General features: G+C 64.6%; 2 protein-coding genes across 2 annotated transcripts; both read left to right on the top strand.

The window, feature by feature from the left end:
- The first annotated feature begins 223 nt into the window (after positions 1-223).
- NHLRC4 (NHL repeat containing 4) lies at positions 224-2,871 on the top strand. Its single transcript, XM_042971879.1, has 2 exons — positions 224-268; positions 792-2,871. The coding sequence occupies exon 2, from the start codon at positions 1,062-1,064 to the stop codon at positions 1,743-1,745; it is 684 nt and encodes a 227-aa protein (XP_042827813.1). The 5' UTR covers positions 224-268; positions 792-1,061; the 3' UTR covers positions 1,746-2,871.
- A 509-nt stretch (positions 2,872-3,380) lies between these two features.
- On the top strand, positions 3,381-16,370 carry PIGQ (phosphatidylinositol glycan anchor biosynthesis class Q). The gene is made up of 11 exons (XM_042971838.1): positions 3,381-3,508; positions 6,446-7,144; positions 8,836-8,967; positions 9,711-9,831; positions 11,535-11,661; positions 11,955-12,108; positions 12,218-12,329; positions 13,029-13,109; positions 13,563-13,677; positions 15,231-15,292; positions 16,109-16,370. The coding sequence occupies exons 1-11, from the start codon at positions 3,465-3,467 to the stop codon at positions 16,259-16,261; spliced, it is 1,800 nt and encodes a 599-aa protein (XP_042827772.1). The 5' UTR covers positions 3,381-3,464; the 3' UTR covers positions 16,262-16,370.
- The last annotated feature ends 1,040 nt before the right edge of the window (positions 16,371-17,410 follow it).

Below are 17,410 nucleotides of genomic sequence, written 5' to 3'. Positions count from 1 at the left end.
GGGCAGCGGGAGGAATGTCCCAGAAGCCAGTACAAAGTCCCCGAGGCAGGAATGCGGCAGCACTGGGGCGCCTCTAGGGGTTTAGCAGCTGAGTGGCGGCTCCACAGAGCTTTCTTGGGCCACTGCTCAAACATGTTCTTGGCCAGAGTCCCACCTGCCCCTCCCACCTGCCCATGCCAGCTCATCAAGGCGGCCCCTCCCTCAGACTCCAGTTTCTAACAACAGAGGCCGTTGCTGCCGGAGCAGGGCCCAGGGCGACTAGCCCCAGGTAGGAGACCCCCACCCAGCCTCTCTGGGTGGGAGCAGGCAGAGAGGCCCAGGAAAGGCCCCCTGCCTAATCCTTCAGGGGTCGGAAACTTCCAGGGGCTTTGTGGGGACAATGGGCAGACCCTTGGGCTGCCCCCAGGAAGAGTCATTTTCCCTGCCTGAGGGAAGGCAGGGTTCCCTGGGCAGATGAGTTTGAGAAACACCCCCCCACCCCCCCCACCCCCCCCCCCCCCACCTCAGGACCTCCCAAGGCCCGTGAGCTCATTCGGGCCTTCACAGGCCTGTGTCTCCCCGAATTGTGTCTCAGGGGCCATGTCTGGTGAAACGGGACCCAGACACATGGCCGGCTGCTGGGCTTGCGGACTGTGCCAGCACTCGGGATCTGGTGGAACTGGGTTTGAATCCAGCTCCCCACCCCCATGCCTCAGTTTCCTCTTGTGTAAAACAGGAGAACGCCAGCACGGGAGGGAGCAGGGGACCGGGGGTAGCCACTGCTTGGCCCACAGTGGGTATTTCTCTTGCAGCCCCACGCGCGGCCCAGCTGCAGGAACTCAGCTCAGAGGGGCCGAACTGTGATCTCTGCCCACCACCTCTCCGTCCTCTGGCCTCCTGGGCCTCCCCGCCCAGCTGCTCCCAAGCTGGACCCACCTGGAGACCCCACTCGCTCCCGGCAGCCCCGGCTGCTGGGACAGATCCCGGGGCCGGCAGGGGCTGTGGGAGGCCCCCGGGGTCTGCACTGCTCCCCGGATGGCCTGCTCTTCTTGACGGCTGGGGCCGCACCCTGCGTCCACGTGATGGACCTCGAGGGACGCTCCATCTGCCACCTGCCCTGCCATCTGCCGGGGACTGGGGCCTTCGTGCCGGAGGACGTTGCTGTGACGGCCGCTGGGCTCGTGGTGGTCAGCGACCTCGTCCGTGGGGCTGTCCACGCACTTCAGCACGCCGCCCGAGCCCCCCTGGGCCGCTGGGTCACGGTGGGCACCTACCTGGCCCCCCGGGGACTGGCTGTGGATGCCGCTGGCCGCCTTCTGGTGACAGACTATGTGCTCGGGGCTGTCCACAGCTTCACATTGAGCCCTGCCTTGCAGCCACTGGCCCCAGCCTCCATGCTGGGTCTGGAGGGCCCGTGCTGGGTGGGCCCAGGGCCTGACGGGGGCCTCGCTGTGAGCGAAGAGTTTGGGGATGTGTGGCTGTTCGGCAGTGCCTGCCAGCCCCTGGGCTCCCTGGGAGTTCTGAAAGGGCACGCTTTTGGGAACCCAGCAGGCGTGTGCACCGATGTGGAGGGCAGTGTCATTGTGGCAGATGAGCAAGGGCGCCGCGTGACCCTCTTTCCTCGGGCCAGGGAGCCTGTCTGCCTGGTGTCTGAGGGGCTGGGGCGGCCCCTGGGTGTGGCCTGTGCCCCTCAGGGCCAGCTCGTGGTGGCAGACGCAGGGGACGGCTGCATCAAGGTGTACCAGTACCACTCAGAGCCAGCCTGACCCGGGGACTCAGATGGGAGCAGCACCTCGCTGCATGTGGGCCCAGCCCCCGGGGCCCTGGACCACGACGGGAGGGACATTCAGGGTTGGTGGGGTCCTCCAGGGCTGCCGGCCGTGCCTTTCTGACCCGATATAATGGCTGACAGTTGCTAAGCACCTGTTGTGCCAGGCTCTGGGCTGGCCCCGTCCTCCTCTTGGAGAGGATTCAGACTTGCCACAAACCGACCACCTCTCGGCCTCCCCTACCAGGTGCACAGCCTCCAAGTTTGGGTCCTCTCCACACCCCAGTTTAGTGGGCCCCCCAACTCACTGCCCCCATGGCCACTCAGGCCCTGGTCCTTCTGGCTCAGGGCCCTGGAGGCCTGAGCTTTGAGGCCAGCAGCTGAAGCCTGGAGATGATTGGTGTGTCGGGCTGGGCGCCCCAGGGTCCTAATCAGACAGAAGCAGGCGGGGAGGGTTCTGCTGGGCTGGGCTGGGCTGGCAGGGGTGTGGCCTCTCACTGTCCCCCGTCCTCAGAGGCACCCCAGACGCCAAGCCTCTCGCAGCTTCTCTGGGCCTAACTGAGGTAAGGGAAAGCAGAGGAAGGACCACCCCTGAGGCGCCTAGGGGTGGCACGTGGCTGGGCTGGGAGCCTCCATACCCCTGGTCTCCTGCTCCCATGTAAGACTATGTCTCAGGCTGAACCTTCACTTTCTCCTCTGCAAGCGCTCCAAACTCATGGGTGGGGTGTGCTGGGAAGGTTCCAGACCGTGGTCAAGCCAGGAGAGCCTTCCTATGAGGAGACACTCCTGTTACTTGAGCACAATGAGCAAATGAGGCCCCAAAGGGATGGGAGATGAGGGCTTCCTCTGAATCTGGGGCCCGGCCAGGCTCCCAGTTCCAGTGAGGGGGCTCATTGGGAGGGGACAGTGCCTGGTCCAGTCTGTCACCAGGACAATCCCTCTGACAAGGTCCCTTTCGTATGTACCAGCCCCTGTGAGTGGCAGGGTTATGTGGTCAGTGTAAGGAAGCGTGTGCAGTAAGTGCTCAGTAAATGTAATTTGTTGCTGCTGGTGTTGGTGGTATTGTTCCCTGGGGCAGGAGGGGCCAGGGACACCTCTGACAATCAAACCAGATGGCCGCAGCCTTCCTAGCCCACTTGGCCCTGGGGGAACATGGGGGCGCCCCTTTGCAGAGACCCCTTTGGAGGGGCCAGCCTGGGGCTGGGGAGGCAGCTCCTTTCGCAACCCCATGCAGGGCTTGGGGGCTGCTTTTCACCCTCCGAGGGTGGTGGCCCAGTGAGGTTGGGGACCCTCAAAAGCCAGGTCCGCTGGGTCCCTCAGATGAGAAAATGGGGGATGGGGGAGGTTTGGCAGCTGTGAGAAGTTGGGGGACGGGAAGGCAGTGGTGTTGGGGACACTGCGGGTAGACCGGATGGGGTACAAGAGCTGGGGAGGGGACATGAATGCCTTGGCGGGAGCGAGGATGCCGCATGAGGGGGACAAGGACGCCGCACAAGCCTGCCTCCGACTCCCGGGACTGGAACGTTGCGTGCGCGGAACGCTCGGGCGGGGCCGGCGGGCAGCTCGGGCGCCTTTGGGGGCCGGACCTTCGCGCGGCAACGCTGGGAGCCGGCGGAAATGGGGCTCGTGTCCCGCGGCACGGCCGCGGCGGGGCTGGGGGCCGGGGGCCGCGAGCGCTGTCGTCCGCTCGGGCCGGCCCGACGCGGTCCCCGACCCCATGCCGACTCCGCCGCCTGAGAGCGCGGCCCCGGGGAACAGCCGGTGAGCGTTCGGCGGGGGGAGGAGGGGGGGCCGTGCGGTGTGACCTTGGGGCGCCGCCCCTCCCCCCGGGGCTGTGGGCCCCGACTCCCCGGGCGCCGCGGGACCGGGCGCGGGGCGCGGGCGAGGCGGCGGAAGGGGCCCCGGTGGCTACCCCCAGCCCCCGCCCGGCCGGCGCGGGCCTGTCGCCGCTGGAGCCTCTGTTTCCTCATCCGTAGAGTGGGGCCCGGGAGGGGCGGCGGCGGGGCCGCGTGGGCCCCCTTCGCGGGGAGCCTTGGCTCAGCGCGCTCACCGCGGGCGGCCCCGGCCCTGGACCCTCCGGAAGGGCATTCAGGGTCAGCGAGCGGGCCTCGGCACCTCCAGGCGTCCCTGACTGCGGGAAGGCGGCGCCTGGTGGCTCATTCGGTAGGGCAGGCGACTTGTTGTTGGGGGGGGGGGGGGGGGAGGCAGTTCAAGCCCCACGTTGGGCTTAGAGCTTACTTAAAAAAAAAAAAAAAAAACCCAAAACCAGAATCGTAGATTGAGTTCTTCTGTAATGAGGGGTAGAAAGCAGTGTGTACCCCATGCAAGAAAAACAAACAAACCAACGGTTGTTGGTTTTTTAAGCACAAACTACACGGAGTAAAAGTGAATGTTCCCGGATTATGGAGGAGCAGCGGTGGGGAGGCTTGTCAGAGGACGGCTCCAGCCAGCGAGCTGTCCCTGGCCAGTCCCGTCTGCGCTTTTCCCCAGTGGCCGCTGGTGCCCAGGAGAGAAGGCAGTAGGCTTCCACCCTGTCAGGGAGACCTTGTGGGAGCAGGGCTGTCCCAGCCCCCCCGAGACCTGTCACCGGACAGATCGGGAAGGGAACTCGCTGGCATTATGAACACGAGGCCCCCCTGGGCACGCGCCCTGGCTTTGTATTCCCGTCTTGAAAGAGCAGCGCTTTGCCCAAGTTACTGCCCTCCTCCCTTTGCACCTCTGCTATCGATTGCCTGCTCCTTCTTCTTTGTCTGGATGTCTGATCTGAGTAGACTTCTCTGTGTTCATCCCTCCCAGAGGCTGAGGTGGGGGTGCGGGTGGGGATTCGCCCCGTGATGTGTGAAGAGTTCTCTCTCTCTGCCCCATGGATAAGAACACCAGCTTCTGCCCTCTGCTCTCCGTCCTTCCACGAGAGGAGCCTTTTCTTCCTTCTTAGGCAAACTTTGTAGATGAAGCGTAACGCACACAAAGAAAACACACTCACCGTTTGTGCACAACTCAGTGAAGTTTCCCGAAGTGAAAACACCTTTGTTTCAACAGATGCAGCTTTTCCTCCAGAGCATCTGTTCGCTGTTGGGCCGATCGTTGTTCTTTTCCGGCAGTAGCCACGCGTAGTTTTCCTTAGGTCCTGTGAAAGGGGTCCCCAAGGAGGGCATGATGGTGTCGTTCGGCCAAGCTGGTGTATCTCAGTGGGCTGGCACTGAGAGGCCTAGGGTGGGATGTCTGGTCCCCCTGCTGGTCACCAAACCAGAGCTGCCGGGTTCCTCCCAGGTCTCACAGTGGCCCCTGTCAGGAGGGTCAGGAAGATAAGTTGGCCTCGAAGCCTTTGATAGTGGCCGCAGGGATTTGGCCCCGGCTGCTCCAGGCCGTCCCCTGCCTGCACTTGCTGCTGGCTGCCCTCTCCGGTCGCTTGGTGAGGAGGGGGCGTTTGGGAGTCCTGCTGCTCTGCCCGGAAGGACCCTCTTCAGCTGGAACCCACAGCTGTGGGAAGCCCCCTTTACAACCGGCTGGAAGAGGCCTCTACCTTCCAGCCCCGGTCTGGGCCCCTGCAAGGGAGGAAAGCAGCCATACCAGTGATCTCTTGAGCCCTGGGCCTTTGTGTCTGCCGAAGGCCTTTCCCAGAGCCCCCCGACAGATAGGAGGAGGATGAAATGTCCTGCCATCCCAACACGTATGTCCCCAAGGACCTGGGGAACAGTGGGCTTAGTCCCAGACCTGTGTGCCTCCCTCAGGTGTAGGCTCCAGCTTGGGGGTCTTAGCCCAGGGCGGCTGTTATGCCGCTCGTGCTGCCAAGGTTGGGGAAGTCAGTGTCTGAGAACGAGCGTGCTCCAAGGTGAAGCCCTCAGTGCTCTGCTGGGTGAGGGCCTGCAGCCCGCCCGGTCTTATCTGGGAGGGGCTTTGCTGAGAGACCCACATCCCTGGTCAAGTTACCTCTGGGCAGGGCAAGGCTTGGGGTCTCCCAGAATTCAGGGGTCGCAGCCACTTGGGGCCGTGTGAAGGTTGTGAGAGGCCATGAAGACTGGTGCCCCCCAGCTAGACAGAAAACAACGGGGAGCCTGCCATTCTCCAGGGTCCCCATGTCTAGACAGCTGCCTAGCTCAACTGTGACCAGAGGGAACAGTCCCCCCACCAGGAACCCAGCCCCGATGCGACTGACAGGCACAGCCGTAGGCGGTGGGGGGAGAGTCAGAGGAGTGGCCAGAGCCCCACAAGAGCAGCAAGGCTCCTCTGGTATATTCTGGGGCTCCCGTCCTGTGCCCACAGCCGCCAGCATGTGGTTTCCCTCAGCCCAGCAGGAATCTGTTTAAATTTTCATCTTTAGTCTCGCTGGCTTAGTGAGTAAATCAAGGTTCGTCAGATTTTCATCTGTATCTTTCATTGTTAATGAGATCGTGCGTTTTTCCACGTGCTACACGTAAAACACTCTCATCACTTTCCTTAAAAACAAGAAGTAAACCTTCACGTTCAGCCCTGCACACCCTTGTGAGTGGTACCGGGGTCACGTAGCCTCGCCCCCTTTCGGCCTGCTTGTCTCTGAAAGGGGGGAAAGCGTTGCCTGGCCTGGGGTGGGGGTGGGGGCGGTACCCACGCGAGATGGGCAGCTGGGGTCGACGCGGCCCCGCGGCCGTGTGCGCATGTCCGTCAGGGCCGTCGTGGGGCGGCGGCGGCCCTGAGCAGGGTCTGTCCCCTCTCTTCCAGCGTGCCCGGCATGGTGCTCAAGGCCTTCTTCCCCACGTGCTGCGCCTCGGCCGACAGCGGCCTGCTGGTGGGACGGTGGGTCCCGGAGCAGACCAGCGCTGTGGTCCTGGCTGTGGTGCACTTTCCCTTCATCCCCATCCAGGTGAAGGAGCTCCTGGCTCGGGTGCAGCAGGCCAGCCAGGTGGGGGTGGCCGTGCTGGGCACCTGGTGCCACCGCCGGCAGGATGCCGAGGAGAGCCTGGGCCACTTCCTGGAGGGCCTGGGCGCCATCTTCTCCCATGAGCCCTGGCTCCAGCTGTGCCGGGAGAGGGGCAGCAAGTTCTGGAGCTGCAAGGCCACCCGCCGGCAGGCACCTACCTGCCCCGGTGCCCCCGGCGAGGACCAGGTCATGCTTGTCTTCTATGACCAGCGCAAGGTGCTGCTGTCCCAGCTGCACCCGCCCGTGGCCCTGCCTGACCACCAGGCTGGCGATGCCATGGCCGGTGCTGGGGGCTTGGCTGCTGTCTTTGACACGGTGGCGCGCAGTGAGGAGCTCTTCCGAAGTGACCGGTTCGACGAGGGCCCCGTGCGGTTGAGCCACTGGCAGTCGGAGGGCGTGGAGGCCAGCATCCTCGCGGAGCTGGCGAAGCGGGCCTCGGGGCCCATCTGCCTGCTGCTGGGCGGCCTGCTGTCACTTGTCTCAGCCGCCAGCGCCTGCCGGTAAGTGCCCCTGGGGCCGGGGCGGGAGGAAGTCCGGCCCCTGAGCCGTAGCCCAGCCCTCTCTGGGTATGTCTGAGGCTGCCTGAGTGCTGGTTGCTGTCCGTGCCCCTTGCTCCCTGGGTAGAGCATGCCTCCTCGGCAGCGTCTGGCTGCATGGGACCCCGCTGGGTCAGGGGCCAGAGTGGACTTCAGGTGTTTTGGTCCCCTACACGGGCAATCAGGCCATGAGCAGGCCCAGGTGGTTGCCACCCGAGGGCTGGTGTTTGCCCTGCCTGGTGCCTAGGACTTGTTTGTCCTGGAGGCCTTCGGGTCCCACCCACTTGCCTGGCCCTGGAAGGGCTGGGGCCCGCTCACTGGTGGCCGTGTGTCTGGGATGGTGGTCCCTAGCCTTGGCTCTTCTCCACAGTGGCCTGGGCTACTCCTGGCTGCAGGCCTGACTGAGGGATTTATAAAAGTCCTTGAGGGCCCTGGGGAATGCTGGCACCCCTCCCCCTGTGAGAAGCTGGCTCCCTCATGGCGCCGCCCACCTAGGTCCTGGGGTTCTGGCTGTCGGGTCTGGGGACTGGCCTCACCTCCTCACTGAGGGCTGTGGAGTGCTCTCGCCTGTGCTGGCAGAGAGCCCTTGGCAGCTGTGTGTGGACAGCACCTCGGGTTGAGGGCTGCAGGGGGTCTGGACACGAAGGGCGGGTTTCGGATCTTCACTACTCCCTGGAACGAATGACAGGAAAGTGTGTGTCAGCCAAAGTACGGTTTTGGGGAGAGACGGTCCTTAGCTTTTATCAGCTTTCAGAGGACTCAAGAAAGGTTAACAGTGGCTCATGTGCCCCGAATCCTGATTAGCCCATCGGGTTAGAGCACAGGGACAGTCATGCGAGGCAGAGCTGTTACTGTGCAGAAGGGCAGCCCCCTCTTCCCCTTGGGCAGCCCCAGGGGTGCTGGCGGTGCCCTGGCCGCCCACGGCTGGTGTGAGCCTCGGGGAAACAGCTGTGCAGGAGGGGGTCTCTTGTGCAGACAGTGCGAGGCCGCCTTCCAGCTGACTGGAGTTCAGGAGGGGTGTGCTGAGCACGTCTGGCTCCTGGAGTTGGCTCAAAGACCTCCTCCTTCCTCCCGAGGGCCCGGCACTCGGCTCGTTGGCGGCTCCGCGCCCTTCAGGCTCCTGCTGGCGGCAGCAGGGACTCAGGTTCGAAGCGGAGACTCTTGAGTGTAGCCGAGTTCCGACAGGGCACTTTGCTCACAGACGTCTCCCCTCCACGTCCCACTGTCTGCAGAAGCATCTCAGTGCTTCCTTTGCCTTGTGAGAAATCAGTCTCGTGGGGCAGCCCTGGCAGCCTGGAGACCCTCGATGAGGGTCACCCGTCCAGCGGGGCGAGGCGCTGGGTGGCTGGACAGCACATTCTCTCACTCCTGGGGCAAGGTCTTGGCGCTTGGCCTTGGGTGTGCCTCAGGTCACTGCTTTGTGAGGAGGTCAGGTTCCCAGTTAACGTCCGTGAGTGCGTCATGGCCCTCACCGGGCTGCCCGCCTGTGCCCCCCGCCGTGTGCCTGTGCTGCCGAGTTCGGGAGTGTGGCCATCGGTGTTCGGGGACTTCCAGGGCCTTGCGTCGAGCCTGGTGACGGCACCAGCCAAGGGGGCCCTCGGCCCTTGGCCGCCAGGGAACCCCAGCTGAACATCCGCCTCTCGGTTCCTTCATAGGGCCTTCCAGCTGTGGCCCCTGTCCTTTATCTGGAGCAAGCTCTCCACATGTCAGCAGCTCAGGCACCGGCTGGAGCAGCTCACTTTTGTCTTCAGCACCCAGAAGGCCGAGAACCCCACCCAGCTGATGAGGTGCTGGGTCTCCACCACAGCTGCTGGTCATGCCACCAACCCGTGCCCCCCGCCCACTTCTCTACAGCCAGCCCATCCACAGTGACCCTTTCGGGGCCGGCCCCCTCACCGCCCGCCCCATCGGACCCCTCCTTCCAGAAAGGCCCCCTCACCACCCGCCCCGTCGGACCCCTCCTTCCAGAAAGGCCCCCTCACCACCCGCCCCGTCGGACCCCTCCTTCCAGAAAGGCCCCCTCACCACCCGCCCCGTCGGACCCCTCCTTCCAGAAAGGCCCCCTCACCACCCGCCCCGTTGGACCCCTCCTTCCAGAAAGGCCCCCTCACCACCCGCCCCGTCGGACCCCTCCTTCCAGAAAGGCCCCCTCACCACCCGCCCCGTCGGACCCCTCCTTCCAGAAAGGCCCCCTCACCACCCGCCCCGTCGGACCCCTCCTTCCAGAAAGGCCCCCTCACCACCCGCCCCGTCGGACCCCTCCTTCCAGAAAGGCCCCCTCACCACCCGCCCCGTCGGACCCCTCCTTCCAGAAAGGCCCCCTCACCACCCGCCCCGTCGGACCCCTCCTTCCAGAAAGGCCCCCTCACCACCCGCCCCATCGGACCCCTCCTTCCAGAAAGGCCCCCTCACCACCCGCCCCGTCGGACCCCACCTTCCAGAAAGCCCCCTCACCACTCACTCCCTCCCGTCGGGCTCCTCCTTCGGGCTGGTCCCCTCACCACCCACCCTGTGGGGCTCCTCCTTCCAGAAAGGCCAACGTGCTTGTCTCTGTGCTTCTTGACGTGGCCCTTGGTCTTGTGCTGCTGTCTTGGCTTCACGGGAAGGACCGGATCGGCCACCTGGCAGAGGCGCTCGTCCCCGTGGCTGATGTGAGTCGGTTGGGGGAGCCTGGCGTGTCCCAGGGGTGACTTGGTTGGGGGAGCCCAGTGTGTCCCAGAGTTGGAGGTGGGGCCCTTCCTGGGGGCGGCAGAGGCCGATCCGCCGGCCAGAGTACCATTGCCCTTGTCCTTGACCCCAGACGGGTCCCATCCCCAGCTCCTGGCTTGGGCGCTCTGCACAGAAAGCATCGCGGAAACCTTGCGTGTGTCCAGGGCTGTCTGTGTGCGGTCAGGCTCGGGCCTCACGCCCTGTGGCAGTCAGGCCACTCGCACTGCTGATTCTGCAGTTCCCATGCTGAGTGCTGGGGGCCCAGCTTGTCCGTGGGGCTCCCTCCTCTCCTTCCACGGCCCTCCTCTCAGCTTCTACCCTGCTGCTCGTTTATGCCGGCACCGAGCCTTCGGCTTCTCTGCCTCGCCTCCTCAGAGCCACAGGCCCTGTCACTCCTGTCGGGGAGCTTGTCTCCCTGCTTAGAGCAGTCCCTCTGGCCCCTTGGGCCTCCCCCACGCCTCTGCCAGTGGCCTGCTGGCCCTGGTGTGGTCCCTGTGCGTGCCACCCCTGCCACTGCCATCAGCATCAGTCGCAGCTGTGCTCTGGGCCTGCTTGTGGGCAGGAGCCCTCACAGGCCGGGAGCCCCCATGGCTTCTCTGGGAGACCTGGTCCGAGAGGAAGAGAGCAAGGAGGGCCTGGCGGCTGGGAAGGTGGCTTGGTCGCTTCACCTTGCTTGTCCATGCTCTGCCTCTTGGCCGCTCATCTTAGATCTCCCTTTTGCAGAATTGCGCAGAAATATAAATATTTAATTTAAAAATGAAAGCTCCTTCCTGCCGCCTAGCTCTTATCCTTTAAATATTAGATAAGCTCTATTTATAAAGAATGCTTTGTTTCTTTCCTCACTGCCCCTGACATGGCTGAGGCTTTCATAGGCCCGCACAGTGGGCAGGAGGGGGGTGACAGGTCGGTGACCGTGGGGCAGTCACCGCTGTGGTCTCAGCATTGCTGATAAGGCTGAGGGTCCTTAGGCCTGTGCTCTGGGACGGGCACAGCGCTTGGACATTGGCTTCCTCCGTGGGCAACCAGGATGCGGGTCAGCTTCCTTGCTTGCCTGTGAGAGTCCCCGTGCCGTCTCTGGCCCTCGCTCACTGTAGTCGATGACTCACGTCTCATCCATCCTTTTCTCCCGGGAACTCTCTGGCCTTCTCACTGGCACCTGGGCCCCTGATGGGCTCGATACCCTTCAGGATTACCTGAGGGCACCCACCCAGGGCAGGCCTGGGCCTCTGCAGCAGCAGGTGGTGGGGTGGGGTCCTCAGCAGAGGGGCACTGTAGACCCATGGGCTCCCCCTACAAGGTTCACGGTGAGCTGGGGTCTGTCCCTCATCTGGGCATGTGGGGCTGAGTGCTCCGGTAGGCCCAGTGGCGGGAGGGTTGGGACGCGGGAAAGGGTGATGGCCATTCGGGCCCCCATGTCCAGAGGGCCAGGGGAAGACTGTCAGCCTTGTAGGCTGTGCCTCTCAGCGGGTCCCAGAGCATCTGCAAAGAGGGATTTCCTGGCCAGACAAGCATGGGAAAGCTTGTGTGCCCGTCATGTTAGGAGACACCTGGAGGGAGGCACCCAGACTACCTTATCCCTGCCCAGATGGGCTGGCCGCGGTGGGGTGCAGCTGACAGACCGCGTGCCCCTCCTGCATCCCTCCAGCACGTGGCCGAGGAGCTCCAGCATCTCGTGCAGTGGCTGATGGGAGCCCCTGCTGGGCTGAAGATGAACCGGGCGCTGGACCAGGTCCTGGGCCGCTTCTTCCTATACCATCTGCATCTGTGGATCAGTGAGTGGCAGCTCCCCCCGGCCCCAGTGACCCCCCCCAACTCGGCTTCTAAAGCCTGTGCGCCCAGGGGACAGCCCTGGCTGGGTGGGGCCCCACCCATCCCCTTGGTCCCTGCTTTCCTCCCTCTCGGTGCCGTGTGTGTGTGTGTGTGCACGTGTAGCCCTGCTCTACCAGGCCAGCTGCTCAGCCAGGAGACGGCCAGGAAGGAGAGCAGTCTGGCAGCCTCAGGCACGCCTGGTCCGTGAGGAACTGGGGGGCCAGGACCCATAGCTGACCGTCCCCCATCCCACCAGGCTACATCCACCTCATGTCCCCCTTCATCGAGCGCATCCTGTGGCACGTGGGCCTCTCGGCCTGCCTGGGCCTGACGGTCGCCCTGTCCATCCTGTCAGACATCATCGCTCTCCTCACCTTCCACATCTACTGCTTCTACGTCTACGGCGCCAGGTGGGCGTGTGCTCCCCGCTCGTGAGCACCCTGGACGCTTGCCGGGCCCGGGGGGCTCCCGGGGTGGCCCAGAGCCCTGGCCCTGATGCTGCCCGTGTCCCTCCCGCAGGCTGTACTGCCTGAAGATCTGTGGCCTGTCCTCGCTCTGGCGTCTGTTCCGGGGGAAGAAGTGGAATGTTCTGCGCCAGCGGGTGGACTCCTGCTCCTATGACCTGGACCAGGTACTGGGCAGGACTGCAGGGGAGGGGCACTCCTCCAGGCGGCCGGCGGGACCCACAGCCGACTGCCCCCCGAGCTCCAGTCCATCCGGTCCTCTAAACGGCTTGGCCAGTGTAGCCGCTTGGCACCCTGATGGGGTGACCACACTCCTGTCCGTGGCTCACCTCACCTGCCAAGGGTCAGCACGGACGCTGGGGAACGTGAGGAGCCTGCAAGGGGCAGGGTGCATACGGAACCTCAGACAGCACGGGACCTTGCCCCAGGCGGGAGGTGGACGCTGCTCTGGGGAGGGTGCCGGACCCCCGGGAGCCGCTGGGTGGCAGGGCATGGAGGTGACCCAGGCTCAGGGCCTGCCTCTGGCCTTTCCCGTAGCTTAGACCTGGCACATGGACCCTGCGTGCTGCCCTCCAAGGCCTACTTTTGCTGCCCCAAATTCACAACCCGCCCGCTTCTGGTGTACGTGCTCATGTCCTGCTGGCTGGTTCTGTCCGCCCGAGTCTGGAGGGCACGCGGACACGTCCCTCCCAGTACTGGAGAAAGCTGTCCTGAGCAGCTTTTCCTGACTTGTCTCAGGAAGCCAGAGTGTCCCGGCGGCAGGCGTCCCTTTTCCGCTCGGTTACCGGATGGGTCTGGTGGGGACAGGGCTGTTCCCGGCGTGGGGCTCTTGCTGATGCCGACGGTGGTGTCCTGTCTCCCTGCAGCTGTTCATCGGGACCTTGCTCTTCACCATCCTGCTCTTCCTCCTGCCCACCACGGCCTTGTACTACCTGGTGTTCACCCTGGTGAGCCGAGGGGCTCGCGGCCTGGGAGGGCCTTGGCCACGGCACCTGGCCGAGCCGGCCCATGGGCCTCGCCCACAGTGCTTGGGGTGATGAGTGTGTGCTCTGCCTGCCGTCTGTCCCCGAAGTCCATGGAGGGTGTGGCTCTCCTATGCTCTCGGGACACTGTGTGGTGGGCCCTACCCTCGGGGGACAAGCGGCTGGGCGCAGGACTCAGGGGCATGGCACCCAGGTGGCCCACGCCGAGGGGAGGGGCTGGTGGCGTGTTTCCCTGGGCTCAGCCACTCCCGCTCGCGGCCCCCTGCCTCCTCGTACCTGGGCCTTAGGATTGGAGTGGGAACCGCGCCCTCCCCGGGGGTTCCGAGCTCCTGGTCGCCCTTGGTCGTGCCCCGGGACCCTCCCGGCTGCTCTGCTCCTGGGCGTGTGGCGTGGCTCTGAGCGCTGTCTGTGCTGTAGCTCCGGCTCCTGGTGGTGGCCGTGCAGGGCCTGATCCATGTGCTCGTGGACCTCATCAACTCCCTGCCGCTGTACTCCCTCGGCCTCCGGCTCTGCCGGCCTTACAGGCTTGCAGGTGGGTCCGTGTGCTTCTGGAAGCAGTAGTGTGGGGCATGGGGGCGGCTGGTGGGGGAGGGCAGAGACCCCTGGTGTCCACCGGGCCGGCTGCCTGCAGTGAGCTGGAGGGAGACCCACCTCGCCCTCGGGTTTAGAGGCTGCAAAGGCGACCTTTCCTCTTTCTCACCCTTTCCTGCGACGAGTGTGAGATTTGCCCTGAGGTCTGTGTGTAGTAGTGTAGGTGGCACCTGAACGTGGCTCAGAAAAGTGTCCCCGTGTGCTTGTGTGTGACTGTGTGTGCCTGCTCATGCCCTTCAGCCTCGGAGAGGACAGGCCAGGGTGGAGACTGCTGGGCTGGCCAGATCTGTGAGATAGGAGCCTCGCCCCACCCCACAGACCACTGCCCACCGGGACAGTACCCACCGTCCCAGCTGCTCCTGGCTGTGCCCCCTGCAGCTGGCTGCCCCTGTTTTCATGATGACACCAACCACTAGGTTGGCCAGATGCCCCTGAGGGGAGGCTGTCCCCATGGCAGGCCCAGGGAGGCAGACCAAACCGGTCACAGCATCGTGAGTTGGCCAGTCCCGTTCAGGGGCTTTGCGCACGTCAGGGAACATGGGGAGGGCAAACCTGGCCCTGTGTCCGGTTTGCAGCTCAGCCCCCACACCAAGCTCAAGCAGCCTCTTCCAGCCCATTGAGGGCCAGAGGACTTGAACCTGCATGTTCTGTGGGCTTTGGGCCTAACATCTGCCTACTGGGTATCCTTGAGTTCCCTTTCCAGACCACTTCCCCTGCAGGCCCCCAGGTGGCCCATGCCAGGGGCTCCAGCCTCTGCCCATACTTTATTGCCAGGACCAGGCTGGTGAAGAGCCCGAGACCCAGGGTCTCCCTCCCCCAGCCCACAGCTCGTGGCCAGAGCCGAGTTGTTTTAACTTCACATAAAAACCCACAGATGCTGCTGCTTTCTCTCCTTTTCACTGAGTTTGCCTTGGGGCCTCTTCATCAATTGATAATTAGCTCCTGCTTCTCTTTTTAAGAACTTTCTGCCTTGGGAATTCCCAGGCTTGGGAGCCCACACTGTAGGCCAGGGGCATGGTGGGTTCCCAAGTCGGCCACGCACACAGAATTTAGAAGACCTTTAGATGCCAGGAGGGTGGCCACAACCCAGCAAGCACCCTGTCCATCCTGTGGGACAGCCCAGCCCAGCCTGCATCCCGTTTGGAAAGCAGTACAGCCCGTGCCCCCGATGCCCAGCTGACTCTTCCCTGGCTCCCAGACACGCAGCTTCTGCCTTTCGGTGAAGTTCTGTGGAGGCTTTGATTCCGGCCAGGCAGCCAGCCCAGAGACAGACGGGAAGGTTGGGGCTGGGCTGGGGGCGGGTGAGCCTGTGGCGCCACCGGGGCCGTCCTCAGCCTTCTGAGTGCCACCGGAGGTGCAGGGCCCTCTGCCCGCACCCACCCGCCTGTGCTGACACGAGGAGAGGGAGGCCTGGGAGGCTGTCTGCAGGCCGTGCGCCTTGGGTGGGGCTGGGGGGCTCTGCCCTCCCTCACAGCCGCCTTGCCCTTCCTGCAGCCGGCGTGAAGTTCCGAGTCCTGGAGCATGAGGCTGATAGGCCCCTCCGCCTCTTGATGCAGGTGAGGCCTCTGCGCACCCCTCACGCCGCTGCCAGTGGACTAACCTGGCACCCACCTGCTGTGGTGTTGCCCAGATTCGGGGGCAGCTGGGATCTCATCCCTCTGTGCTTCCCTGGGCGTAGGGCTGCAGGGTGCAGCAGAGTTGATGGGTGGGGCCCAAGCGGAGGCTCCCTCACCGCCGACACATCTGGGCACTGTGACCCCCTCTGCCTGGACCCTCCTTCGGCAGGACCCTGGATGGGATCCCTTGTGCTTTCAGCCACCCAGGGCTCCTGCCTGCTGGGCCTTGCACCCTTGTTTCCTGCCCTGGGTCCCACGGGCTCTCATTCCAGGTGGACAAGGACAGACTTGGTGAAGGCCTCGGGACACACAGGCCTTTTCTCTTGGGCTCTTTTCTCGGAAACAGCCCCTTTGGCCTGTGGGAGGGAGTAGGTGGGTGGCTACTGGCTGCTGGGGGGCGGGGTGGTTGGCCTGAGGGCCATATCTCAGGGACAGTCAGATACTGAGGCAGCCAGCCTGTGTGGTTTTCTCGGGATGGGGGGTGTGTTCCCAGACCACTTGCGAGGCTCCTGCGAGGTAAGTCCTTCAGTAGAGGGGTCTGTACCCCTCCAGTCTGGCCCACCTCCCCTCCCCGAAGCCTATCTCGAGGAGGGCATGCCCGTCTCGGCCAGAGTGTTCCCTTTTGAGCTGCTCACGCTACCCCTGGGTGCTGCAGAGAGGGCATGACTGGGCAGCGCCGGCTCCGACACGGGCACGATCGACAGCCCGGTGCGTTGGGGGCTGTGTGCTGGCTGACCACCGCCCTTGTGCTTTCAGATAAACCCCCTGCCCTTCAGTCACGTGATACGCACCTACCGCCTCCCCAGCTGTGGCTGCCACCCCACCCACTCCTGGGGCTCCCTGTGCCGCAAGCTTTTCTTCGGGGAGCTCATCTACCCCTGGAGGCAGAAAGGGGACAAGCGGGACTGACGGACCCTGGCCACCGGCCCGCCCGGCACCGCCACACGGCCACAGTCAGCCCTCCACCCTGCTGGGGACGCTGACTGTCAGGACGGCACGCATCCGTGCCGTTTGCCTTCTGTGCCCCCGGTTGTCTGAGGCCTCTACATCTGCCCCTGGCTCTGAGGCTGCGGGGTGCTGAGCAGGAGGTCACAGGGGCAGCCAGCCGGGCCAGCAGGCCCGTGCTTCATCACTAGCAGTGTTTGCCTCGGGACCCGCCTCCTGACCTGCTGGGATGGCATCGGCAACCCGGTGCCCCCCCAGCCCCCGGGGGCCTGCCCAGGAGCCCTGCTCTGCCCCTCCCATCACACCCAGACTCTGGGAGGGGTTTGTAGGCCTCTACCCCTGACCACCACAGCCACTGCCAACGGGGCAAGCTGGCAGCTCTCCCTGTCGGGAGGTGGAGGGACCCCCTCCCGGGATGCGCTCAACGGTCCTTGAAGCGGACCCCCGGCATCCCGTCCTTGGGGGTTGCTCCAGGGTCCCCAGAACCAGCAGCCCCGGTGGCCCCGAGCCCTCTGGGAAGCCGGCAGCACTGCCCTCGGAGCCTGGACCACACAAGGGTTTGCTTGATGCCACCCGGAGAGGTTGTCCTGCAGGGGGAGCTGCCGTGGGCCTTCGGGTCTCCCTGTGTGAAGCCGGGCCACGCGGGTGCCTGGAGCCGCCTTGCCAGAGACCAGACAGCCATTCACCTTGCCGCCCTGTCCCTGCCCCACACCCCTGCGGGAACAGGCCCCTTGGCCAAATACCATCTCCCTCACTGACGTCGCACAGAAGCAGGCAGCTCCTAGAGAGACACGTTTGTGGTCTCCAGCGTGTGTGTGGCGGGGGGGTGGGGGGCAGCATTCAGGCCGCGTCTGCCTGCCGGCTGGCGTGGCATCTGACTATGGGCGCGAGCCCCACAATCCCCAGGGGGAGGAAGACTGTACGTGCGGATGGCATCGTCTGTGTTTTGTCCTCCTGGAGTTGTTTGTGCTCGTGCCGTAGCCCGAGCAGGAGAAGGGGCAGCGGCCTCTGTTCACTGCGGGCACTTGGGCCTGTCCACCTCTGCCACCTGCACTCCTTGGCTGCGGGCCACGGCGGGGAGCCCCTGGGGGAGTTCCCAGCAGCTCGGCATGT

The sequence above is a fragment of the Panthera tigris genome, chromosome E3 (genome assembly GCF_018350195.1).
Source record: "Panthera tigris isolate Pti1 chromosome E3, P.tigris_Pti1_mat1.1, whole genome shotgun sequence".
NCBI lineage: Eukaryota > Metazoa > Chordata > Mammalia > Carnivora > Felidae > Panthera > Panthera tigris.
The sequence above is the reverse complement of the archived record's forward strand: the minus strand, read 5'-3'. Positions and strand labels throughout refer to the sequence as shown.

What these genes read in the sequence shown, in the direction of transcription:
- NHLRC4 (XM_042971879.1), top strand. Translation starts at nt 1,062, where the DNA reads ATGGACCTCGAGGGACGCTCCATCTGCCACCTGCCCTGCCATCTGCCG.
- PIGQ (XM_042971838.1), top strand. Translation starts at nt 3,465, where the DNA reads ATGCCGACTCCGCCGCCTGAGAGCGCGGCCCCGGGGAACAGCCG. An exon ending in TTCTACGTCTACGGCGCCAG is followed by an intron (nt 12,109 to 12,217) that starts GTGGGCGTGTGC and finishes TCCCTCCCGCAG; the next exon opens with GCTGTACTGCCTGAAGATCT. An exon ending in ACTACCTGGTGTTCACCCTG is followed by an intron (nt 13,110 to 13,562) that starts GTGAGCCGAGGG and finishes TCTGTGCTGTAG; the next exon opens with CTCCGGCTCCTGGTGGTGGC.